Source organism: Salvelinus alpinus, chromosome 17 (genome assembly GCF_045679555.1).
Source record: "Salvelinus alpinus chromosome 17, SLU_Salpinus.1, whole genome shotgun sequence".
Lineage (NCBI taxonomy): Eukaryota > Metazoa > Chordata > Actinopteri > Salmoniformes > Salmonidae > Salvelinus > Salvelinus alpinus.
In genome coordinates this window covers 26,692,449-26,718,481 of record NC_092102.1, presented here as the reverse complement: position 1 = coordinate 26,718,481, position 26,033 = coordinate 26,692,449, and the positions used below count along the sequence as shown (strand labels likewise).

The 26,033-nt window shown below is 42.1% G+C and overlaps 1 protein-coding gene and 2 long non-coding RNA genes across 7 annotated transcripts in view; 1 reads left to right on the top strand and 2 right to left on the bottom strand.

Moving 5' to 3' along the window:
* Positions 1 to 853: 853 nt before the first annotated feature.
* Positions 854 to 6,042, bottom strand: LOC139542607 (putative nuclease HARBI1). Of its 5 annotated transcripts, XM_071348245.1 has the most exons (11): positions 3,838 to 5,998; positions 3,574 to 3,750; positions 3,422 to 3,483; positions 3,253 to 3,339; positions 3,124 to 3,165; positions 2,882 to 3,055; positions 2,767 to 2,802; positions 2,114 to 2,668; positions 1,929 to 2,044; positions 1,721 to 1,832; positions 854 to 1,626 (listed from the first exon to the last, which is right to left on the bottom strand). In XM_071348245.1, the coding sequence occupies exons 8-11, from the start codon at positions 2,583 to 2,585 to the stop codon at positions 1,256 to 1,258; spliced, it is 1,071 nt and encodes a 356-aa protein (XP_071204346.1). In that variant the 5' UTR covers positions 2,586 to 2,668; positions 2,767 to 2,802; positions 2,882 to 3,055; positions 3,124 to 3,165; positions 3,253 to 3,339; positions 3,422 to 3,483; positions 3,574 to 3,750; positions 3,838 to 5,998; the 3' UTR covers positions 854 to 1,255. The 5 variants fall into 5 exon arrangements, with proteins under 5 accessions (XP_071204346.1, XP_071204349.1, XP_071204345.1 ...); XM_071348248.1 differs by lacking the exon at positions 1,929 to 2,044 and having other exon boundaries at positions 3,838 to 6,024; XM_071348244.1 differs by having other exon boundaries at positions 2,882 to 3,165.
* Positions 6,043 to 8,037: 1,995 nt separating this feature from the next.
* LOC139542606 (uncharacterized) overlaps positions 8,038 to 26,033 on the bottom strand; it is a 66,714-nt gene continuing 48,718 nt past the window's right edge. Inside the window, exon 2 of the long non-coding RNA XR_011668530.1 lies at positions 8,038 to 8,338. This is a non-coding gene — a long non-coding RNA (uncharacterized lncRNA). The remainder of the gene's footprint in view (positions 8,339 to 26,033) is intronic.
* LOC139542602 (uncharacterized) lies at positions 21,141 to 24,641 on the top strand. The gene is made up of 3 exons (XR_011668529.1): positions 21,141 to 21,470; positions 21,732 to 21,790; positions 23,093 to 24,641. It is a non-coding gene; the product is annotated as an uncharacterized lncRNA (long non-coding RNA).

The following is a 26,033-nucleotide window of genomic DNA, read 5'->3' as shown; positions in this document are numbered from 1 at the left end:
TTTCTTTAGAGGCAAGTGGAAACATAACCAACCCTGTTACACATACATGTTTAATGCTTTTCGACCTGACCCCAAATTAATGTCATTGGTTCAGAGTTTGTTTTGATATTTTAACCTGCGTGTCCTGGGGCCTGTTGCACAAAACTAGGATAAGGGATTAAGCCAGGATATCTTGGTGATCCTGGCTCAATTGATCCGTAATCCGGTTGCACTAAAGATGGATAGGGGGCAGGAGGATATGTTATGGTATAAATTACCATGGAGATTTATTCTGTGGAGCTAGCCTGCTCCAGACCAGGCTAAATTCCAGGATCTATTTAATCTCATCCCTAATGTCAGTCAGCAGTCACCACAAATGGAAACCAATAGTTATTTCACTGCTCACTATACATTGTTATCACATATAACTAGACCCACTGTTATTATTTAAACGTTTGTGATCATTAATTTCAATGATTTTGGATAAAAAATGATTTTTAGATGATGTTGCTATCATTAGATAATTTACAGTTTCCCATAGACTATAAGGCTATATATAAAATGATAGAATATTAGGGCCACAGAGGGGAAAAAAACACAAGTCATAATATTGTAACCAGTTGTTTTAAAGGAGGACAGTTGTTAAAATGACAGATGTGGGGCATTTCGTGAAATTGTACTTCAGTATGGTTTCATAAACAAAGACATGCTGATGTGCCAGAATATTAAGTATCACATTGTCATAAGTATCAAAACTGTAAAAACAATATGTAGCTTTTCTGCAGAAAGAACCAGCCTCATAAATTTATGACTTTATCCTTTTTCTTCAGTGTGGCCCTAGTACTCTGTCATATAAACAAATACACATTCCATATGAATATAAAAACACAATGTGTAACATTATGTTCCTTTATTGAATAAGGACAAAACAAAGCAGGTAAACCATCAGCTCCTTTCGAAACTGAAGTCACAGTGACTCTACAAGATGGAAAGCACAGAATCCAAGCATATTATACAAAATGATACATACACATTCAAAGGTCTGTATATAACACACCCTGCATGTCTGCACACTAAAATAAATGCAGGACAAATCCATACACATCAACTGAACAGACAAATGAATGGATGCAGTAGCCTCCCTGCAGCCTTGTATTACACACAGTATACCGCACAAACATCATAAGAGGCCAAATTCGTCAAAAAACGAACCCAAAAAAACCCAAATTCCTCTGCCACCGCAGGACATATTTAACCAAAATTGAAAGCACACATACTAACTAAAATAATTCAACACATATTGGTCCCTCAGCAGCCGACCACTGTCGTCATCAGGGAAGATTGCCGGATTGTCCCAGTCCATGGCTGGTGGCACTCTGGGGGCCCTCTCCTTCCTCAGGCAGGCCACATTGTGGAGGACAGCACAAGCCACAGTAATATCACATGCCCTAACAGGGCTGACCCTTAATTTGTGAAGGCAGTGAAAGCGTGCCTTCAGGAGGCCAAAGGTCATTTCAACTCTGGCCCTGGTCCTGGCATGGGCATGGTTGTAGGCCTGCTGTGCTTCCTGGGGGTCTGTGAAAGGTGTCAGGAGAAAAGGCTGGCAGCCATACCCCCTGTCTCCCAGCAACACACCAGAGAATTCACCTGTCAACACAAAATCTCATCATTACTACCTCATAAACACAGTGATATTCTTGACACAGCCATGATGGTTATAAATAGGGGTTGTGTGGCTTACCTTGTGATAGGCACTGATAGATTTCAGAGGCCCGAAAGATTCTGGAGTCATGGACTGAGCCAGGCCATTTTGCCACAACATTGCTGATCACACAGTCAGCATTGCAGACCATCTGAAATCATAAGATGAGGAATATTACACCAATCAATGCACATCACTGGCAATGCAGAGTGTTCGTCAATGGACAATATCAAAAAGTTATGTTCACCTGAACATTAATGCTGTGAAAGGATTTCCTATTCACAAAATCGGCCTCATGGGCACCTGAGGGGGCTTTTATCCTTATGTGTGTGCAGTCCACTGCACCAATGACATTGGGGAAACCTGTCACACAAAGTAATGAGTATCCTACTATGTGTTAACAGTTGTCCTGTAATTTGTAGATCCTCTTACCTGCAATCCTATAGAACTCCTCTTTGATGTCACAGAGTCTTCTGTGGCCAGGGAAGGAGATGAAGACATCTGCTAATGCTTTGATAGCCAGACACACACTCCTTATTGTGCGGCAAATTGTGGCCTTGTTCAGCTGTTCTGCATCCCCCACTGAGTACAGGAAGGCTCCACTAGCAAAAAAGCGCAAGGCCACACAAACCATTTGCTCCACACTCAGTGCATGGCTCCGTGCAGTGCGGTGCTTAATCCTGGGACCCAGTAGTCTGCATAGATACCTGATGCCATCTGCAGAAAACCTGTATCTTTCATATAGATGGTCATCAGGGAAGGCCAGTGGGTCCAACCGGTCCCTGAAGACCCTTTCTCGCCTGAAGGCTCTCCTCAGCACAAGTGCTTCTTCATCCACCACATCTCGCACGAATGGGCATGCCATTGTCAGAGCAGAAAGGAACACACAATTTTGGGCCTTCATATAGGCTAGTGGCCACACCTGGTGCTGGGGGGGTGGGCAAAAGAGGGCGATGCCTTATAACGATGACTTGGTTGTACTGATTGCTGGGAAAATAAAAAAAAACTTAGAAAGATGCCACCGTCCTGTGTGCTCACAATAAGAGCTCATATGTCATGGCTCACTTGACTTTACGAGAATATACCTAATTTTTATTTTGAGCTGTGTCATCTTCTTGGAGCTGGGGGAGGAAAGAAAAATAATGATTAATACATTTGTGTTACAGTTAGCATACAGTGTACATTGAAGGCATATCTCACCTCCCTCTCAAGTTTTTTTATTTCAAGGTCCAGTTTCCTAATTGTCCTCTTTTTTATTTCGGACTCCAGTGCAAGATTTTCCATCTTTTTCTTCTTGTACTGAATGTCTATGTCTGCCAGTTCTATTTGGCGCCGGAGGTGGTTGCCATACAACTTTCTGATAGCTTGTGAGCTCTGTGAACACAATACAATTAGCGCAGCTGGAATTTGGCAGGATGTGGTGTCCTTTTATTAATACGCACTATGTTGCCAGGCTGGTTTTCCCACTGTATAGCATCTGGGTCCTGTAAAAGAAATTAGATTTTTTGATTTTGATGAGGACTCCTCACCATTGTAGAGTAAATAGTACTTTCACAGTCTTAACATGATACCTCATGCCTTCTGGAATCCAGAGAGATGGTCTCCTCCTCATCATCGTCTCCATCATGTGCTGTTGCTGCTGCACTGGGGCCTTCACCCTATCACATTTAATCGGATTCATATTGAAGCTAGTAGACAAGACATGCCAGGCCTACAGTATGCCTTTGATGGAGTACTCACTGGATCAGCATCGTCTGGTGCTTGTGCTGGTGGCTCTAACAGGAACACAGTGCTGCCAGACACTGCAAGGCAATAGGTAAACCAAAGTCAGACAGTCCAAATTGATTCAATATGAATGTGGTTGTATCCCATGTAGAGATGGAAGGACATACCTTGAATGAAGCGGGTGGCATCTTGGGAGGAACCTATGCTCGTCTCTTTCCCCCCAGGGATCCCCTCTAAGACGGGCCTGCCTTTATTTAGCTCCAAGGCCATGTCCTCTGCTGGGGTAAGGTCAGCCTTTGGTGACCCACCACCCGTGCCTTGTCTGTGGGTATTCTTTTTCACTGCTAAAACAGTACAGACAATGTGTGAGCAGGCACCTTCTGGGTACAATATATGCTTGTGCTTTGTTAAATATTAGTCAGGGACCATACCATTCTGCAGAATGTTCTTGTATTTGATTTTGACCTGCTGCCATGTCCGTTTTGGCCCGTTCATGTTTAATCTACACACACACACACACACACACACACACACACACACACATTTAATGGAGTCACACTGCAAAAAATTACTTGGTATTTTTGTCTTGTTTTCAGTAAAAATATCAAAAAATGTATCATAGCTTTATACAGTGTGATGGAGTTACTTTACACAATTTCACTCATATCTGCAGTGCATTTCAATTAAAAATTTAACCGTTTCATAATTACAGTACAACTGCATTTTTGGAGATGTGAATTAAATATTTGAATTGTAATTGTGATGTTTCAGCGGAGCGGTGAGTGTGTAATTGTGCACTACTTACGCATTCAGGCGGTCTGCAATACTTTGCCACGCTTTTTCTCTTTGCTTTATCACTGTGGCGGTGTTGCCTTTCTTCTTAATTATATATTTTACCTCCTCGTATGCCTCCATGAGGATTTGTGCTTCCGACGGGGAAAAGTACGCGGCTCTAGTTGCCATGGTAAATCAGTTAATCTGTGATCTGTGGCGGGGTCTATTTGAGTGAGCCGTGAGCGCGCACCTATCCAGGATTGGTTTCACCTGGCTTAATGAATCCGTGTCTGCTCATCCTGGCTTGGTCTTTGTGCAACCAATTAAGCCTGGACGCACATGTTTTGGCTTCATTGAGCTCAGCTGAGTCATTTATCCCGGATGTCTTAATTCTACTTTTGTGCAACAGGCCCCTGATCGCGTTTGGTGTGGGGGGGCAAAATACATTTATGCAGATGGCGCACGCGCACAGCCGGTTTGGGTTCCGTGTTATATTTTAGGCCTTGGCGTCGCTGACGCTCGTTGGCGGCGCGAGCAGTGTGGGTGCAATAATTGAATAACATGGATTTCTAAATTTATTTTGCGACGCTCGCGCACGCGACGTGTCCGGTCTGGTCAGCATGTAACGATCATCAGGTCGCTAATGGCCTGGGACTCAGGGCTCTATTGTCCCTCTAACCACTCTAACATCAATGCAAAAGCATTCGAAAATCACATCAAACACCAAAACAGTATGTGCTTTTAAAACTCATCTCATTGTGATTGATCAATTTGAAGAAAGAAGTTCAACAATATAGGTTGAAACTGAATGGTAAACATGGTCGTTATGGATGTTGTTTCAAAGCCTAACACAACGAAATGGACAGCGCTTTCTAAGGCGATGATTCATTCAAAACACTATGCTTATGCATATTAGTTTACGCATAAGCATATATGAGTCCAAGCCCGACAAAAAATACAGAATAAAAACAATGATTGTGCCGCATATTACACATGCCATAATAACATTCAATAGTCTAGTACAACGGCATTTTCCCCCTCATAATTAATTATAGACTGACACATTACCTATAGCTACAGAATATCTCACCACCGTGAGTTTCCATATCCTTCCCTCTCTCCTTCATTCCTTTCTCCAGCGCGCAGAGAGTGGCTGTCAACAGTTTAATCAAATAGGCTACGTTCGTTGTGAAAACATGTTACTATCGATGTTCCCGAACAGATTTCACTTGGTTTCCCAAATTAAGCACTGGAGTAGCTACAGGAACAGGGTTGGAGAGCCCATGGCATACAGATTTTGGGCGGAATATCACCTGTGGCACAGCGAAATTACCACGTTACTACAGACCTTGGTTCGATCCCGGGCTGTATCACAACCGGCCGTGATCGGGAGTCCCATAGGGCAGCGCACAATTGGCCTAGCGTCGCCCGGGTTAGGGGAGGGTTTGACCGGGGTAGGCCGTCATTGTAAGAATTTGTTCTTAACCTACTAAATAAAGGTTAAATTAAAAAAATTACTAGCGGAAAAGGGGGCTCCATTCGCTATTCCAGCGCAAACGGATGACATGTCTTTTTTGTCTTTCACCTGTTCTTGCCCATTTGATAATGGGCCATTCTAAATCGAAACTTATTTCACATATTAGTAAAAACAAGATTAAATTGAGAATAGTCTGACCGGTGGAAATATGATCACTTGATGAGAGAACTCCGTGTGCAGCCTGAGGCAAGGAACAGAGCGCAAATTTTTTTGTTGGAACATTCACAAATCAAGAGCCTATTGTCGCATCATGCAGCCCATATATCTTGTGATTTCTAAGACATTCTAAGGTTTGTATCATTCACAACTAAAGTTGCCAAATAACTCTAAATCTAGCATATATGACCTGTTTCAACGTAGCCACTTCATATGCGCGCACCCTCGCTCGGGAATGGGAAAAATATCCATTATATTTTATTAAGCTAAATTCAAATATATTATTCTTACGATAACGTCATAAAATAAGTCTACAGCCTATTGCATGATGCATAGCCAGATAACATACAGTAGGCCAACTCATATTCTGTTCTTCTGAAATACATTTTCTTAATATAATACTGTTCCTTTAGACATGTGATGGTGTATATTCAAATGATTTATTATAGTTATTTAAATGTAGATGTTCCAAACGCGTGCATCAGAGGCTTGTATGAGTGGAGCCTGTAGATGCTAAACATGTTTATGTTAATTAGTCTTAGTCATAGTTACTGTGGAAGTTTATGGAAGGGGGTGAGAAGGATGAGCCTCCTAGGTTTTGTATTGAAGTCAATGTACTCAAAGGAGAACAGAAAATAGCTGTCCTCCAACTACACATTGGTGCTACGCTACAGAGTGCTGCTGAGGCTACTGTACACCTTCATTGTAAAACAGTGTTTTAATAAATTATTTGGTGACTTGTGAATATATTTAGTATAGTTTTATCTATACTGAACACAAATAAATGCAACTTGCAACAATTTAAAAGATTTTACTGAGTTACGGTTCATATAAGAAAACAGTCAACTGAAATAAATAAATTAGGCTCTAATCTATAGATTTCACATGACTAGGAATAAAAATATGCATCTGTTGGTCACAGATACCTTTAAAAAAAGAGGAGCGTGGATCAGAAAACCAGTCAGTATCTGGAGTGACCACTATTTGCTTCATACAGCGCGACTCATCTCTTTCGCATAGAGTTGATTAGGCTGTTGATTGTGGCCTGTGGAATGTTGTCCCATTCCCCTTCAATGGCTGTGCGAAGTTGCTGGATATTGGCGGGAACTGGAACAGATCCTTGCGGCATGGGCCGTGCATTATCATGCTGAAACATGAGGTGATGGCGGTGGATAAATGGCACAACAACGGGCCTCAGGATCTCGTCAAGGTATGTCTGTGCATTCAAATTGACATTGATAAAATGTAATTGTGTTCGTTGTCTGTAGCTTATGCATGCCCATACCATAACCCCACGTCCACCACCGGGCACTCTGTTCACAATGTTGGCATCAGCAAACCGCTCGCACACACAACGCCAAACACGTGGTCTGCGGTTGTGAGGCGGGTTGGACGTACTGCCACCTCTGGTTGGTTGTACTGCACATTTTAGAGTGGCCTTTTATTGTCCCCTTGCCTGTGTAATGATCATGCTGTTTAATCAGCTTCTTGATATGCCACACCTGTCAGGTGGATGGATTATCTTGGCAAAGGATAAATGTTCACTAACTTTTATGTGGGATCTTTCATTTCAGCTCATGAAAAATGGGACCAACACTTTACATGTTGCATTTATATTTTTGTTCAGTATAAAAATGATAACTTTTTTAATGTTTCACTTTTTTTCTTCTGAAATTCACTGAGGAGGATAGTCTTCCCCTTCCTCCTCTGGGGAGCCCAGCAGAAATCCTGACTGATACTTTCAAACACTTATTTTTTTGGCATTTGGAATGTATTCAGACCCCTTCACTTTTTCCACATTTTGTTAGGTTACAGCCTTGGACTCCAATCAAGTTGTAGAAACATCTCAAGGATGATCAATGGAAACAGGATGCACGTGAGCTCAATTTTAAGTCTCATAGCAAAGAGTCTGAATACTTATGTAAATAAGGTATTTCAGTTTTTTATTTCAATAAATTAGCAACATTTTCCTAAACTGTTTTTGCTTTGTCATTATGGGGTATTGTGTGTAGATTGATGAGGATTTTAAAAAATTGAATCCATTTTAGAACAAGGCTGTAACATAAAATGTGGATAAAGTCATGGAGTCTGAATACTTTCCGAATGCCCTGTATCATGAACCGGCGCATAGCCCGTAACAAAAAGGGAGACAATGTGGAGGTCAAGGAATAACAAAAATATATTTATTAACTAAAGTAAATTATAAACAAGTAACAATGGGGTGTGTGTGTGTGTGTAGTCAGTAGTGTAAATGAGTGGTTGCGTGTATAGATGTGATAATGAGGGGTGTTGAGAGGTGCCAAACAAAACAGCCACAAAACAGCCACAACCAAAATCCAACCGTTTGTTTGCGTGGAGAGTCTCTCCAATGAATGGGGGAAAATGTGTATTTGTCCCCAGGACACATCCGAACCCAGGTGTGTCGCATTTAGCTGATGACCCTCTGGGATCCGCCCACTTACATCCTATTAAGGAAAACAAGAACAAAGAGAAAGAATTCGGCAGACAGAGTGGGAGGGTTGTCACAACTGTATATACAGATTTTACACAAACCGGTTTTATATTTCTTTGCCATCAAATCTTCATATCTATCTTCATGCAACATTATTTAGGTATGTTCTTGCCTTTGATGGTGTGTGATAGCAAGTAACACCAGCAACATGAATTATTTGTGGCCAACTGCATATTAAAAATTGAGTTTACAGGATGCAGTGTAGTAGTAACTTTGAGCCCAGGGACATATACCTTTTTTTGCAGTGACAATGGGGTGAGTAAAGTGCCAATCAAATGTACAGATGAAAGGTGGCCTGTAGATTTAAGGCTTTTTGTCTTTGGTCGTTCAAAGGAAGCAGCTGCCTACTGCACAGAGCCTGGGCCTATTCATGTGGTGGTGGGGCACAGACACTTTAAAGGAAGAGAGAGGTGTGTGTGTGTGTATACTTGCGTGCGTATACGTGCGTGCGTGTGTGTGTGCGGCAGATTCAGGACTTTCAAAATCAGACAATTCTAAGGATTGGAAGGAATGTAATTTAATGTATCATACACCACAGCCAGAATATTGAGTCTAGTACTGTGGCTAAAATAACCACGTATTTAACAATGACATCATGCATCCCCTCATGGTTCAAGAATAGTGTGAATCCAAATGTTTGAAAAACAACCAAGGATAGGCCCATAGAATTTGAAAAGCCCTTTCCATTGTTGAGATTAAAATGTGTCCCAGTCTTCTGTATCGTGCTGCCTGCAGCTTGAGCCTCCATTCCAAGCACAACAGTTGACATTTGCATCCGAGGCAAATCTGTCTCTGTCCGCAGAGAAAGTCTGGTATACTTCCTGTGCAATTAGGGGTGTGGAAATGTGGATAGTGTATAGGGCTTCACATATAGGCCGACAGAGGGATGACTAAACAGACATACAATTATCTGAAAACATGATACAATGAGCATAATGTATATTTAATCTTTTGAGTAGTAATTAATGTTGACTGTAAATGAGGTTGGACAGTACTATAATAACATGGGTTGGAGGGTGTATAACCCACAATCTAAGATTTACTTATCAATAAATACATCGATCAGATAATGATTTCGTGCACAGACACATTTTCAACTCTTTCTTGTAGAATAGGTTAGTATTAGTCTCGCAAGCCAAGAGATCCAGGTTCGGTTAGTACTAAATAGTTATGTTTACTTCAATGTCGAATAGATCCAAAAGTAATATATGCCTAACTTTCCAGCCTTCAAAGACTACACTTACATTTTCCTATGCAAATAGCTTTGCATTAGTTGAGCGGATGCTGTGCTGGGTTAGGAGACAAGGGTGCTCTGTACCACCCTGTCCCTGCCCCAGTAAAAACCAAACCAAGATGCAAAGCAACCTTCCACAGGGCCCTTAGTCAACACTCACCCTCCATTAGGGCTCAAACATAGGATATCAACAGATAACGACAAACTCTAGGTCAGTTTCTGTGCCATGGGTCTTGCACTAACTAAGCACATGGGTCTTGCACTGACACCAGGGTTGGGAAATAACTGATTACAGGAATTTCACCCTGGCTCTGCCACGGCATATAGTCGTTACTATATTCACAACATTACGTTTTTATCATAAAAATCACAATGATCCAAACCACAAGCTAGAACTCTCACATTTTCATTTCACTGGTAGAATCTAGAAGTTTCGACTCCCTGTGTATTCGTCTGCACAGTGAACCACAAGGTCCGGCATTCATAGCGAATGCTGATACTGCCCGCTAGGTAGAGGGGACGTGCTCACAAACTTGAATGATGGCGTTTACTTCGAACGACCACCACATAGGTGCGCATACCTGCCAACGCCCCGCGCAGAGGTGAAATGTGTGATAAAGAATGGAAAATAGTGAAATCAAAGAATGGAAAAAAATGAGCAAAAGTTGTAGTAGATTCGGGTGAAGGAGGTCGAGGTGTCAAGGATCAGGGCTGCGCAGCGGATCTCCTATGTGGAGGCGGTGAAGAAAGTCGAAGGGGCAAGAGGTAACAGTGTTGAAAATAATGGCAGTGGATGCATTGCAACCAGTTGCTAGTGTTTTAAGTCAATGAGTGATCTGTATGCACTCATTATGAAGAAGGTGGATTTTGTGGCATTTATTGCCACAGTGATTAATTGTACAGCATAAGTGTCTAAGAAATCAAAGAAGCTGGATATCATTATCGTATCCAAGATGGCGTAGCAGTCGGACGTGTGTCTGTTTTGTCCGGTGTTAATTAGTCTGTAAATAGTGTGTTTTTCGTTTTTTTCGTATATATTTTAATCTCACTTTCCATCTACAAACTAAATATACTTTCCTGCAACCCGCCTCACCCAATGTGGCACGTATCTGCTATTTTTTCATACCTTATAACTGGAACCTCCATCAGAAGCTAGCCAGCAAACTAGCTATTAGCTACTAGTCATTGTTCGCCCCTGCTAGCGGTCTTCACCTTTTAGCTCGGACACTAGCCAGCTTTAGCTCAGACAATTACCTGCCAGTCTGCACAGCACGATATCAACCCAGAGCATATCGGACTGCTTTTCTCCACCACATCACCGGATTCCTGCCGCAAGCTCTGGACCATTACACCGGATCATCGCAGCTAGCTAGCTGCAACCGAGTGGCTACTGTTGGCTAACGCCTCTGTCCCGAAGCAAGCACCAGTTAGCCTTGAGCTAGCCTCGAGCTAGGCCAATCTCCCGGCCAGCTGACGGAGTATACCAGCTAATTCTTGGGCCACAATACCTCTTTTACCAATTGGCCTGGACCCTTTATTGTCGACACGGAGCCCCGCCGATCCATCACGACTGGTCTGCCGACGTAATCATCCGATGTGATTTCAACAGGCTTTTCCGTTGCGATGTCGCCAAAGACCCATCTGCTATCCCCGGCCCGCTACCTTTCTGAACGCAGTGTCTCCCATTCGCCTAGCGTAGAAGCGACTACTGAACGGCTCCCTGACTCACCTATTTATTTATTTATTTTATTTATTTAACCTTTATTTAACCAGGTAGGCAAATTGAGAACACGTTCTCATTTACAATTGCGACCTGGCCAAGATAAAGCAAAGCAGTTCGACACATACAACAACACATAGTTACACATGGAGTAAAACAAACATATAGTCAATAATACAGTGAAAAAAAATAAATAAGTCTATATACAATGTGAGCAAGTGAGGTGAGATAAGGGAGGTGAAGGCAAACAAATATATGTATAAATAAATAAAATAAATAAATAAAAATATAAAAGGCCATGGAGGTGAACTGAACACAACACAGCAAGTAAAATAAAACTAAAAAAAAAACCCTGGAATGGTTGGTTTGCAGCGGAAGAAAGTGCAAAGTAGAGACAGAAAATAATGGGGTGCAAAGGAGCAAAATAAATTAATAAAATAAATACAGTAGGTAAAGAGGTAGTTGTTTGGGCTAAATTGTAGATGGGTTATGTACAGGTGCAGTAATCTATGAGCTGCTCTGACAGCTGGTGCTTAAAGCTAGTGAGGGAGATAGGTGTTTCCAATTTCAGAGATTTTTGTAGTTCGTTCCAGTCATTGGCAGCAGAGAACTGGAAGGAGAGGCGTCCAAAGGAAGAATTGGTTTTGGGGGTGACTAGAGAGATATACCTGCTGGAGCGCGTGCTACAGATAGGTGCTGCTATGGTGACCAGCGAGCAGAGATAAGGGGGGACTTTACCTAGCAGGGTCTTGTAGATGACCTGGAACCAGTGGGTTTGGCGACGAGTATGAAGCGAGGGCCAGCCAACGAGAGTGTACAGGTCGCAGTGGTGGGTAGTATATGGGGCTTTGGTGACAAAACGGATGGCACTGTGATAGACTGCATCCAATTTATTGAGTAGGGTTTTGGAGGCTATTTTGTAAATGACATCACCGAAGTCGAGGATTGGTAGGATGGTCAGTTTTACAAGGGTATGTTTGGCAGCATGAGTAAAGGATGCTTTGTTGCGGAATAGGAAGCCAATTCTAGATTTGACTTTGGATTGGAGATGTTTGATGTGAGTCTGGAAGGAGAGTTTACAGTCTAACCAGACACCTAGGTATTTGTAGTTGTCCACATATTCTAAGTCAGAACCGTCCAAAGTAGTGATGTTGGACAGGCGGGCAGGGGCAGGCAGCGATCGGTTGAAGAGCATGCATTTGGTTTTACTTGTATTTAAGAGCAGTTGGAGGCCACGGAAGGAGAGTTGTATGGCATTGAAGCTCGCCTGGAGAGTTGTTAACACAGTGTCAAAAGAAGGGCCAGAAGTATACAGAATAGTGTCGTCTGCGTAGAGGTGGATCAGAGAATCACCAGCAGCAAGAGCGACATCATTGATGTATACAGAGAAGAGAGTCGGTCCAAGAATTGAACCCTGTGGCACCCCCATAGAGACTGCCAGAGGCCCGGACAACAGACCCTCCGATTTGACACACTGAACTCGATCAGAGAAGTAGTTGGTGAACCAGGCGAGGCAATCATTAGAGAAACCAAGGCTGTCGAGTCTGCCAATGAGGATGTGGTGATTGACAGAGTCAAAAGCCTTGGCCAGGTCAATGAATACGGCTGCACAGTATTGTTTCCTATCGATGGCGGTTACGATGTCGTTTATGACCTTGAGCGTGGCTGAGGTGCACCCATGACCAGCTCTGAAACCAGATTGCATAGCGGAGAAGGTGTGGTGGGATTCGAAATGGTCGGTAATCTGTTTGTTGACTTGGCTTTCGAAGACCTTAGAAAGGCAGGGTAGGATAGATATAGGTCTGTAGCAGTTAGGGTCAAGGGTGTCCCCCCCTTTGAAGAGGGGGATAACCGCAGCTGCTTTCCAATCTTTGGGGATCTCGGACGACACGAAAGAGAGGTTGAAGAGGCTAGTAATAGGGGTGGCAACAATTTCAGCAGATAGTTTTAGAAAGAAAGGGTCCAGATTATCTAGCCCGGCTGATTTGTAAGGGTCCAGATTTTGCAGCTCATTTAGGACATCAGCTGACTGTATTTGGGAGAAAGAGAAATGGGGGAAGCTTGGGCGAGTAGCAGAGGGGAGGGCAGTGCTGTTGTCCGGGGTAGGGGCAGCCAGATGGAAAGCATGGCCAGCCGTGGAAAAATGCTTATTGAAATTCTCAATTATAGTGGATTTGTCGGTGGTGACAGTGTTTCCTATCTTCAGAGCGGTTGGAAGCTGGGAGGAGGTGTTCTTATTCTCCATGGACTTTACGGTGTCCCAGAACTTTTTTGAATTTGTGTTGCAGGAAGCAAATTTCTGCTTGAAAAAGCTAGCCTTGGCTGTTCTAACTGCCTGTGTATATTGGTTTCTGGCTTCCCTGAAAAGTTGCATATCACGGGGGCTGTTCGATGCTAATGCAGAACGCCATAGGATGTTTTTCTGTTGGTTAAGGGCAGTCAGGTCAGGAGAGAACCAAGGGCTATATCTGTTCCTGGTTCTAAATTTCTTGAATGGGGCATGCTTATTCAAGATGGTGAGGAAGGCATTTTTAAAAAATGACCAGGCATCCTCTACTGACGGGATGAGATCGATATCCTTCCAGGATACCCCGGCCAGGTCGATTAGAAAGGCCTGCTCGCTGAAGTGTTTCAGGGAGCGTTTGACAGTGATGAGTGGAGGTCGTTTGACCGCTGACCCATTACGGATACAGGCAATGAGGCAGTGATCGCTGAGATCTTGGTTGAAAACAGCAGAGGTGTATTTGGAGGGCAAGTTTGTTAGGATGATATCTATGAGGGTACCCGAGTTTACGGAATTGGGGTGGTACCTGGTAGGTTCATTGATAATTTGTGTGAGATTGAGGGCATCAAGCTTAGATTGTAGGGTGGCTGGGGTTTTGAGCATGTTCAAATTTAGGTCGCCTAGCAGCACGAACTCTGAAGATAGATGGGGGGCAATCAGTTCACATACAGTTCACATACCTATTGCTGCTCATTGGACCCTATGATCACTCGGCTACACAGCTGATGCCTGCTGGTCTGTTCATTAACACTGTACCTCATTTTGTTTATCTGTCAGTCCCAGCCTCGAACTCAGGTCCTGTGTGTACCTAACTGACCCTCTATGCCCATTCATCGCCATTTACCCGTTGTTGTCTTAGCTCTCCCGATCAACACCCGTGATTGCTTTATGCCTATCTCTAATGTCAATATGCCTTGTCTACTGCTGTTTCAGTTAGTTATTATTGTTTTATTTCACTGTAGAGCCCCCAGTCCTGATCAACATGCCTTAGATAGCTCTTTTGTCCCACCTCCCACGCATGCGGAGACCTCACCTGGCTTAACTGGTGCCTCCAGAGACGCAACCTGTCTCATCGTCACTCAATGCCTAGGTTTACCTCCACTGTACCCACATTCTACCCTTGTCTGTACATTATGCCCTGAATCTATTCTACCACGCCCAGAAATCTGCTACTTTTATTCTCTGTTCCCAACGCACTAGAAGACCAGTTCTTATAGCCTTTAGCCGTACCCTTATCCTCCTCTGTTCTTCTGGTGATGTAGAGGTTAACCCAGGCCCTGTAGCCCCCAGTCCTACACCTATTCCCCAGGCGCTCTCATTTGTTGACTTCTGTAACCGTAAAAGCCTTGGTTTCATGCATGTTAACATCAGAAGCCTCCTCCCTAAGTTTGTTTTATTCACTGCTTTAGCACACTCCGCCAACCCTGATGTGCTAGCCTTGTCTGAATCCTGGCTTAGGAAGGCCGCCAAAAATTCAGAAATTTCCATCCCCAACTACATCATTTTCTGTCAAGATAGAACTGCCAAAGGGGGCGAAGTTAGCCTGCAGAGTTCTGTCTTACTATCCAGGTCTTACTATCCCCAAACAGTTTGAGGTTCTACTTTTAAAAATCCACCTTTCCAGAAATAAGTCTCTCACTGTTGCTGCTTGTTATAGACCCCTCTCAGCCCCCAGCTGTGCCCTGGACACCATATGTGAATTGATTGCCCGCCATCTATCTTCAGAGTTAGTACTGTTAGGTGACCTAAACTGGGATATGCTTAACACCCCGGCTGTCCTACAATCTAAGCTAGATGCTCTCAATCTCACACAAATTATCAAGGAACCTACCAGGTACAACCCTAAATCAGTAAACATGGGCACCCTCATAGATATCATCCTAACCAACTTGCCCTCCAAATACACCTCTGCTGTCTTCAACCAGGATCTCAGCGATCACTGCCTCATTGCCTGCGTCCGTAATGGGTCCGCGGTCAAACGACCACCCCTCATCACTGTCAAACGCTCCTTAAAATACTTCAGCGAGCAGGCCTTTCTAATCGACCTAGCCCGGTATACTGGAAGGATATTGACCTCATCCCGTCAGTAGAGGATGCCTGGTTGTTCTTTAAAAGTGATTTCCTCACCATCTTAAAACCTTTTCTCAATAGGGGGGAGCCATTTCGACTTTGTAAAAATTCGTTCCCAAATTAAACTGCCTCGTACTCAATTCTTGCTCGTACAATATGCATATTATTATTACTATTGGATAGAAAACACTCTCTAGTTTCTAAAACCGTTTGAATTATATCTGTGAGTAAAACAGAACTCATTTTGCAGCAAACTTCCTGTCAGGAACTGAAAAATCTCAAATCGGAGGCTCCGTTCCAGGGTCAGTTTATAAATTTGCATGTAATCTATGGGTCGACATGGACTGCATACGCCTTCCCCTAGATGTCAGTAAGCAGTGAGAATTGGAATGGCGTCTCTGGGTAGTTCTGAGGCCGTATAAAAGCTCTTGGAACCGGGTGTGCAGTCTTTTCAACGTTCGCCATGACGCATGACAGACCTCAGGATTGCATTCTGAAAAGCTCTCGTTATAGGCTTTAGATATATCCGGCTCTGATTTTATTCGATATAGGTGTTAAAAACATCATAATGTAGTTATTTTAAACCGAGTTATATCAGTTTATATCAGTATATTGCGATTTTCGGTATTTCATTTGTGCTGCGTTATAGTGAGTTGGACACGTCTTCGTCACATGGCTAATGTTTGCTGCTAATTCCAAAGTTGAAGACGACAATCTACAACCGAGCAACGATTCTTCTGGACAAAGGACAACTTGCACAAGATTCTGATGGAAGCTCATCAAATAGTAAGAACTATTTATGATGTTAATTCGTTGTTCTGTTGAAAAATGTTAAACTACTATTCCGCCATTAATTTCGGTGCGGTCTCGCTTTAACGCACGCTGTATGTCGTAGTAACGTTCATTTTAAAAATCTAACACAGCGGTTGCATTAAGAACTAATGTATCTTTCATTTGCTGTCCAACCTGTATTTTTTAGTCAAGTTTATGATTAGTTATTGATTAGATTAGGTGCCTCTCCCAAGATTTCTCCCGACATTTTGTTTGCAGCTTGGCTACTATTCTCATTGTATAACCACGATTTGTGCCGCTAAATATGCACATTTTCGAACAAACAATATATGTATTGTGTAATATGATGTTATAGGACTGTCATCTGATGAAGTTTTGAGAAGGTTAGTGAAAAATGTTATATCTTTTGCTGGTTTATTCGCTATCGCTAACGTGCATGAATCAATGCTGCTGTGTGGTTGGCTATTGTAGTAAGCTAATATAATGCTAAATTGTGTTTTCGCTGTAAAACACTTAAAAAATCTGAAATATTGGCTGGATTCACAAGATCTTTGTCTTTCATTTGCTGTACACTGTGTATTTTTCATAAATGTTTTATGATGAGTATTTAGGTAATTCACGTTGCTCTCTGTAGTTATTCTAGTTGCTTTGGTGAGAGTTGTGATGGTGGCTGCAATGTAAAACTATGATTTATACCTGAAATATGCAAATTTTTCGAACAAAACATATGCTAAACAATAAATATGTTATCAGACGGTCATCTGATGAAGTTGTTTCTTGGTTAGTGACTATTTATATCTTTATTTGGTCGAATTTGTGATAGCTACCTATGCAGTAAAAAAATGGTGGAGAAAAAAAAGTTGTGTCTTTTGCTATCGTGGTTAGCTAATAGAAATACATATTGTGTCTTCCCTGTAAAACATTTTAAAAATCAGAAATGATGGCTGGATTCACAAGATGTGTATCTTTCATCTGGTGTCTTGGACTTTTACATTTACATTTAAGTCATTTAGCAGACGCTCTTATCCAGAGCGACTTACAAATTGGTGCATTCACCTTATGATATCCAGTGGAACAACCACTTTACAATAGTGCATCTAACTCTTTTAAGGGGGGGGGGGGGTTAGAAGGATTACTTTATCCTATCCTAGGTATTCCTTAAAGAGGTGGGGTTTCAGGTGTCTCCGGAAGGTGGTGATTGACTCCGCTGACCTGGCGTCGTGAGGGAGTTTGTTCCACCATTGGGGTGCCAGAGCAGCGAACAGTTTTGACTGGGCTGAGCGGGAACTGTACTTCCTCAGAGGTAGGGAGGCGAGCAGGCCAGAGGTGGATGAACGCAGTGCCCTTGTTTGGGTGTAGGGCCTGATCAGAGCCTGAAGGTACGGAGGTGCCGTTCCCCTCACAGCTCCGTAGGCAAGCACCATGGTCTTGTAGCGGATGCGAGCTTCAACTGGAAGCCAGTGGAGAGAGCGGAGGAGCGGGGTGACGTGAGAGAACTAGACTTGTGATTTCATGATATTTCGATGCTAGTATTTACTTGTGGCGCTATGCTAGGCTATGCTAGTCAGCTTTTTTACTGATGAGGGTGCTCCCGGATCTGGGATTGGGACCAACTAGAAGTTAAATAAGCATGCCCCATTCAAAAAATGTAGAACTAAGAACAGATATAGCCCCTGGTACACTCCTGACTTGACTGCCCTTGACCAGCACAAAACATCCTGTAACATACTGCATTAGCATCGAATAGCCCCGCGATATGCAACTTTTCAGGGAAGTCAGGAACCAATTTACATAGTCAGTTAGGAAAGCAAAGACTAGCTTTTTCAAACAGAAATTTGCATCCTGTAGCACTAATTCCAAAAAGTTTTGGGACACTGTAACGTCCATGGAGAATAAGACCACCTCCTCCCAGCTGCCCACTGCACTGAGGCTAGGAAACACTGTCACCACCGATAAATCTACGATAATTGCGGATTTCAATAAGAATTTTTCTACGGCCGGCCATGCTTTCCACCTGGCTACCCCTACCCTGGCCAACAGCTCTGCCCCCCCCGCAGCAACCTGCCCAAGCCCCCCCGCTTCTCCTTCACAGCTCTGCACCCCCCGCAGCAACCTGCCCAAGCCCCCCCGCTTCTCCTTCACCCAAATGCAGATAGCTGATGTTCTGAAAGAGCTGCAAAATCTGGACCCCTGCAAATCAGCTGGGCTAGACAATCTGGATCCTCTTTCTAAAATTATCCGCTGCAATTGTTGCAACCCCTATTACTAGCTTGTTCAACCTTTCTTTCGTATCGTCTGAGATCCCTAAAGATTGGAAAGCTGCCGCGGTCATCCCCCACTTCAAAGGGGGAGACACTCTAGACCCAAACTGTTACAGACCTATATCCATCCTTCCCTGCCTTTCCAAAGTCTTCGAAAGTTAACAAACCGATCAAAGACCATTTCGAATCCCACCATACCTTCTCTGCTATGCAATCTGGTTTCCGAGCTGGTCCTGGGTGCACCTCAGCAACGCTCAAGGTCCTAAACGATATCATAACCGCCATCGATAAAAGACAGTACTGTGCTGCCGTCTTCATCAACCTGGCCAAGGCTTTCGACTCTGTCAATCACCTCATTCTTATCGGCAGACTACATAGCCTTGGTTTCTCAAATGACTGCCTCGCCTGGTTCACCAATTACTTCTCAGATAGAGTTCAGTGTGTCAAATCGGAGGGCCTGTTGTCCGGACCTCTGTCAGTCTCTATGGGGGTGCCACAGGGTTCAATTCTCGGGCCGACTCTTTTCTCTGTATATATCAATGATGTCGCTCTTGCTGCTGGTGATTCTCTGATCCACCTCTACGCAGACAACACCATTCTGTATACATCTGGCCCTTCTGAGGACACTGTGTTAACAAACCTCCAAACGAGCTTCAATGCCATACAACACTCCTTCCGTGGCCTCCAACTGCTCTTAAATGCTTGTAAAACTAAATGCATGCTCTTCAACCGATCGCTGCCTGCACCCGCACGCCCGACTAGCATCACTACTCTGGACGGTTCCGACTTAGAATATGTGGACAACTACAAATACCTAGGTGTCTGGTTAGACTGTAAACGCTCCTTCCAGACTCACATTAAGCATCTCCAATCCAAAATTAAATCTAGAATCAGCTTCCTATTTCGCAACAAAACCTCCTTCACTCACGCTGCCAAACATACCCTTGTAAAACTGACTATCCTACCGATCCTTGACTTAGGCGGTCATTTACAAAATAGCCTCCAACACTCTACTCAGCATATTGGATGTAGTCTATCACAGTGCCATATGTTTTGTCACTAAAGCCCCATATACTACCCACCACTGCAACCTGTATGCTCTCGTTGGCTGGCCCTCGCTACATATCCGTAGCCAAACCCACTGGCTCCAGGTCATCTATAAGTCTTTTCTAGGTAAAGCCCCGCCTTATCTCAGCTCACTGGTCACCATAGCAACACCCACCCGTAGCACACGCTCCAGCAGGTATATTTCACTGGTCATCCCCAAAGCCAACACCTCGTTTGGCCGCCTTTCCTTCCAGTTCTCTGCTGCCAATGACTGGAACAAATTGCAAAAAATCACTGATGCTGGAGACCTATATCTCCCTCTAACTTTAAGCATTAGCTGTCAGAGCAGCTTACCGATCACTGTACCTGTACACAGCTAATCTGTAAATAGCACACCCAACTACCTCATCCCCATATTGTTATTTATCTTCTTGCTCTTTTGCACCCCAGCATCTCTACTTGCACATCATCATCTGCACATCTATCACTCCAGTGTTAATTGCTAAATCGTAATTATTTCACCACTATGACCTATTTATTGCCTTACCTCCCTAATCTTCTACATTTTCACACACTGTACATAGATTTTTCTATTGTGTTATTGACTGTACGTTTGTTTATCCCATGTATAACTCTGTGTTGTTGTTTTTGTCACACTGCTTTGCTTTATCTTGGCCAGGTCGCAGTTGTAAATGAGAACTTGTTCCCAACTGGCCTACCTGGTTAAATAAAGGTGAAATAAAATACATTTGTTTTACACTTTTTTGGTTACTACAAGATTATTCTACTTTGAAGAATCTCATATCAAATATATTTTGATTTGTTTAACACATTTTTGGTTACTACATGATTCCATATGTGTTATTTCATAGTTTTGATGTCTTCACTATTATTATACAATGTAGAAAATAGTAAAAATAAAGAAAAACCATTGAATGAGTAGGTGTGTCCAAACTTTTGACTCGTAATGTACGTTTTGGGCGATTTGTGTGCCCATAAAAACTGTTTTCACCCCATCACATAAGGAGACACGAAATGTAGTTACACTTCATTTCTGAGATCTCTATACAAAAAAACAGTCCAATCTCTAGAGCCAGGATTCTTACAGTGTTAAAGTTCAGTGTCTAATTTAACTGCTTAATGCTTAATATATTAATAATATATAACGACAACTTACACTGTCATAAATGCTAGGACAGAAAAGTAATGTTTTACGTCACACGATTTTGGACATAATTTTTGAGTAACACAGAGTACATTATCACATGTCCTTTGAGATGAACTGATGGGTGATGCATTTCGACGACAGCTGAGAAGTGATGCGATACCATCGATATACTTTCCTTCACAACAAAATGGAAGATTCTCAATTAGAAGTAACCTAACGTTAGCTAGCTTAGTTGGACTAGCTGGGTAAATTAGCTAGCTAACGTTACAGTCCTATTGAACTCTGAAAGCCATCAGCTAACGTTAAATCATATCGCTAAGTTATCTTTTGGTATACACTGTCAATCAATTAACGTTACGCTTATGGCTGCCATGGTAATCACTGCTAGACTGGTAGCTAGCTAAGTTACCTTCAGCAGGGTGAACATGTTTGTTTGTTCGTTCTGATGCTAGCTAATGTTACTCTTATTTGGTGTTTTAATTTGGTAGCGACCCATTCACCCTTGTGTGGTAAACACTATGTTATTACAAATAGAATTGTCGATATAGCTAACTCACGCTTTGTTTGTGTGTTGGTATTAATGATGAATGTGTATAAACCGTCTATAGTTGGCTAACAATCGTGGTGCCAATTTAGTGACGCTAGTTAGCTAACAGCAAACGGACAATATTGAAATGTCCATGTTAGGTATGCTTAGTTAGCCAGTCTAATAGAGATCAATACAATTGGTGGGGTGGTTAAGTTGTGTATTGTTCTATATTTTGTTGCAGGTGGTATAGAATCTTCCACCATGATGCGCTTCCAACCCCTGGCTCAGCACAAGGTGAAGGTAAGTTGGCTAAGATAGCTCAATTTACAGTAAGTATGGTATTAACATGAATTGGGCAGTGTTTGTGTTATGGGGTTACAGGTGGTTAGAGGTAGCCTGAGGACCACAGAGTACCTTCCAGACCATAGTCTACCCCTCCTCTCTTTTTACCTTTTTTTTTGTTGTAAAACTCTGGTTATCTGGACTCATTCCACTGTCCTGCTGTTAAAATACCCCAAAGCAGGGGCATTTTGGCTACACAAGCATGAGGGAGTGGACACACCTTGCGGTTATGGAGCACAACAAGCTTGTGGGACAGAAACCAGCAAGGGACACTGAAACTACAACAGTAATGACACAACCACCTCATTCTTCTCTCTGCAGAAAACGCAATACAAAGACATGTTTACAAAATTCCCATGCAAAGGGCTACTATTGACAATAATGATTTGTCAAAGTCAATGGGCTGGGGGATGTTTACAGACAGTACTTTGAGATGAGGAAGGGGGTTTATGTTGTGCTTAGACAGTTAATATATTGTTAGTGGTGGAAAAATTACCCAATTGTCATACTTGAGTAAAGGTAAATATACCTTAATAGAAAATGACTCAAAAGTGAAAGTCACCCAGTACAATACTACCTGAGTAAAAGTCTAAAAGTGTTTTGGTTTTAGATATACTTAAGTATCAAAAGTTAAAGTATAAATAATTTCAAATTCCTTATATTAAGCAAACCAGATGGCACCATTTTTATTTACGGTTAGCCAGGGGCACGCTCCAACACTCAGACAACATTTACAAATGAAGCATGTGTTTGAGTCTGCCAGATCAGAGGCAGTAGGGATGACCAGGGATGTTCTCTTGATGTGTGTGAATTGGACCATTTTCCTGTTCTGCTAAGCATTCGAAATGTAACAAATACTTTTGGGTGTGAGTGAACATTTTTGGAGTAAAAAGTACATTACTTTCTTTAGAAATATAGTGGAGTAAAAGCTGTCAAATCTAAATAGTAAAGTACAGATACCCCCAAAAACTACTTAAGTACTTTACACCACTGTGTATGAGAGTGATTGAGGTACCATTTCTCCTCAATCTCCCATACACAACAATTCATACTGTGTAAGGACTGCCTTTCAAAGACTTTTCACACTTCCTTGAACCCGCCCCAGCCCATTCACTTTCCTCTCAAAAGCAGCTCCCAATGTTCCCTAAACAATACGCTAGCCGGTCCCATTCGGTTGATACTTTTTCCACCAAAGGCGTGTTGCCCTACATCCCTTCCACAAAGTGTAAAATGCTAACACCACAACCATGTATTTTCCAGGAGATGTGCAGTACCAGGAAATATTCTGCAAGAGGACCAAACAGTTGGTGGTTAAGAAGCCCTACACCACTTTCGGCAGAGCCTTATCCAGCTGGCCATTCACCGCAGACAGGACAAGCCCATCGCCATAGCACAAAGAGTCTCCGCTTCCCCAGTGCACCATGCCAAACACAATTGCCAGTGTACCGAAGCCAGATAAAGGACTATGGCTGCATTTACACAGGCAGCCCAATTCTGATATTTTTTCACTAATGGGTCTTTTGATCAATCAGCTCTGTTGTGAAAAAAATATCAGAATTGGGCTGAGTAAACGCAGACAGTGTGGCTCAGCATAAGATCATGTAGAACACACTGGAGGATACTGAGGGGAGAATGGCTCATAATAATGGCCAGGACGGAGCAAATGGAATGGTATCAAACACATTGAAACTATGTGTTTGATGTATTTGATATTGTTCCACTCTTGCCATTACCACGAGCCCGTCATCCCCAATTAAGGTGCCTCCAACCCTGTTTCTGGAGAACTACCCTCCTGTAGGTTTATACTCCTACCCTAGTTGTAACTAACCTAGTTCAGTTTATCAACCAGCTAATTATTAGAATCAGGTGTGCTAGGTTAGGGTTGGAGTGAACCTACAGGATGGTAGCTCTCCAGGAACAGGGTTGGAGAGCCCTGATTTAGAACCACCATCAAATAAATATAGATATTTTATATTAGTCTTTTAAATGTGTCTGCCCTTATGAATTCACAGAAGACATTTATATTAAAACTGTACAGGGCTCTGTAGCTTTAAACAGATGCTAGACATTCAGATATCCTCTGTAGACTCTACAGATGGGACTTATTCACCATAGTAACCTCCTTAACCAAGCCTCAGAGCGTCAGGGACTGACTGGGCCAACCCAACAGCAGGTCCCTCACAATGAGGGGTGGGCTTCAGCTTAGCACACAATTCCAAAACCACATGAGTGGGCTTGGGCTATATGGAGATTAGCATAAGTGCTATGTACTGGTTGTGCATCCCACCTAAACGTATCTGTAATTACTGTATTGGGCTGTAGTTCTGCTCTTGTTTTTAGTGTATTTTTTTAAATATTATGCATTTTTGGTGTCCTGTTGTGTATATATAAAATATGCTATAAAGCAATGATGCCAAACTGCGCAAATATTTGGAACTCATTGTACAAGATGAGATGTTATATTTTACATAATTTATTAAAAAAAATATATGCAGTAAAGTGGGAAAGCATGGATGAGAATAAAGACTCAGAAGTTGTGGCACCCCTTTGGGGACCATGGCCACAAGCAACACATACTCCCTCTGTTGGACTCCTATGATAAAGCACTTGCATCACTCAGTTACTGTTGCTGAAAAAACATTGTTTGAACATCATTGCATTGTTCGTAATAACGTTGAAAACGACTAATTCTCTCAGTTGTAAAGTACCTGTATATTAACTATAGACAGACCGAATCAACAAAGTGGTAATGAATAGTATAGTGATCTGGATGCACCTTTTTTAAATAAACAGATTTGGTGTAACATGACAATGGAATGGAGTACAACTTCTATCGAGTGATTTGATGACACAAAAAAACGAATGATTTTTTAAATATCCAGTACACATGGTCTGTTTTTCTGCCACCATCAGAGAGCGCTATTTCCACTTTAACCTCAACTAGCCTGGACCGCCACTCTGTTCGCAATTTTATGTGTTTATTTTGTTAGTTGTGAGGACGACGCTTCAATGACACTTTTGTTTTGAAGAGAAAAGTCAAGCGAAAGGTTGATGCAGCGTTTAGCTAGCTACCTACGGAGGTTGACTAGCTAGGTGACTTGCTTAGTTGCTGCCTCAAGCTTCCCTTAATCACACCGACAGAGTCATTGAGTTTTGTTTGGTACACCAGTAGTATACTGAACAAAAATCAAAACGCATCATGCAACAATTTCAAAGTTTTTACTGAGTTACAGATCTTATAAGGAAAGCAGTCAATTTAAATAAATAAATTGGGCCTTAATCTATAGATTTCACATGACTCGGCAGGGGTGCAGCTATGAATGGTCATTGGAGGGCACACATCCAGTAAAAAAATTGGATTACATAATGAATAGTGGTGAACAATTAGTTATTTTTGAGGTCGTTTATGTTCAATTATTAAAATAATCACTGTTTTCAAATTCGATAATTTTGTAGACAGTAAATGCACTATGCATTATGTGGGTTGAATGCTATAACAAAATAAAACAAAAGTAGTGACTGCCCATTACTGCTTATCACTTATTAACTATAATTTATTCACATGAAATTTGTTTTATTTGATACATTTATTTTTTCATTCCAAGTCATCTCATCTCTATAGAGCTGCTGCCTATGCTGTCTGACAAATTCACTATTCTAGTAGTTCTTCAAAGTAAAAAAGGCATGCTTTTATATGACTGATGAATGCCAAAGTATCAAACACTTAGATAATGTATTTTCAGGTAATGATACCAGTGGTGTAAAGTACTTAAGTAAAATGTACTACTCAAGTAGTTTTTGGGGGGTATCTGTACTTTACTATTTATATTTTTGACAGCTTTTACTCCACTACATTCCTACAGTGCCTTGCAAAGGTATTCACCCCCTTGGCGTTTTTCCTATTTTGTTGCATTACAACCTGTAATTTAAATGGATTTTGGATTTTGTGTAATGGACATACACAAAATACACCAAACTGGTGAAGTGAAATAAAACAAATGTCTTGTTTCAAAAAATTATAAAAGAAAAAGTGGTGCGTGCACATGTATTCACCCCCTTTGCTATGAAGCCCCTAAATAAGATCTGGTGCAACCAATTACCTTCAGAAGTCACATAATTAGTTAAATAAAGTCCACCTGTGTGCAATCTAAGTGTCACATGATCTGTCACATGACCTCAGTAAAAATAAACCTGTTCTGAA

Bases quoted from the DNA above. Each gene is read 5' to 3' on its own strand.
- LOC139542607 (XM_071348244.1), bottom strand. From the start codon at position 2,585: ATGAAGGCCCAAAATTGTGTGTTCCTTTCTGCTCTGACAATGGCATGC. The intron at 1,833-1,928 runs GTGAACATAACT...TTATGATTTCAG, and splicing joins TTCACAGCATTAATGTTCAG to ATGGTCTGCAATGCTGACTG. The intron at 1,627-1,720 runs GTAAGCCACACA...TTGTGTTGACAG, and splicing joins CTATCAGTGCCTATCACAAG to GTGAATTCTCTGGTGTGTTG.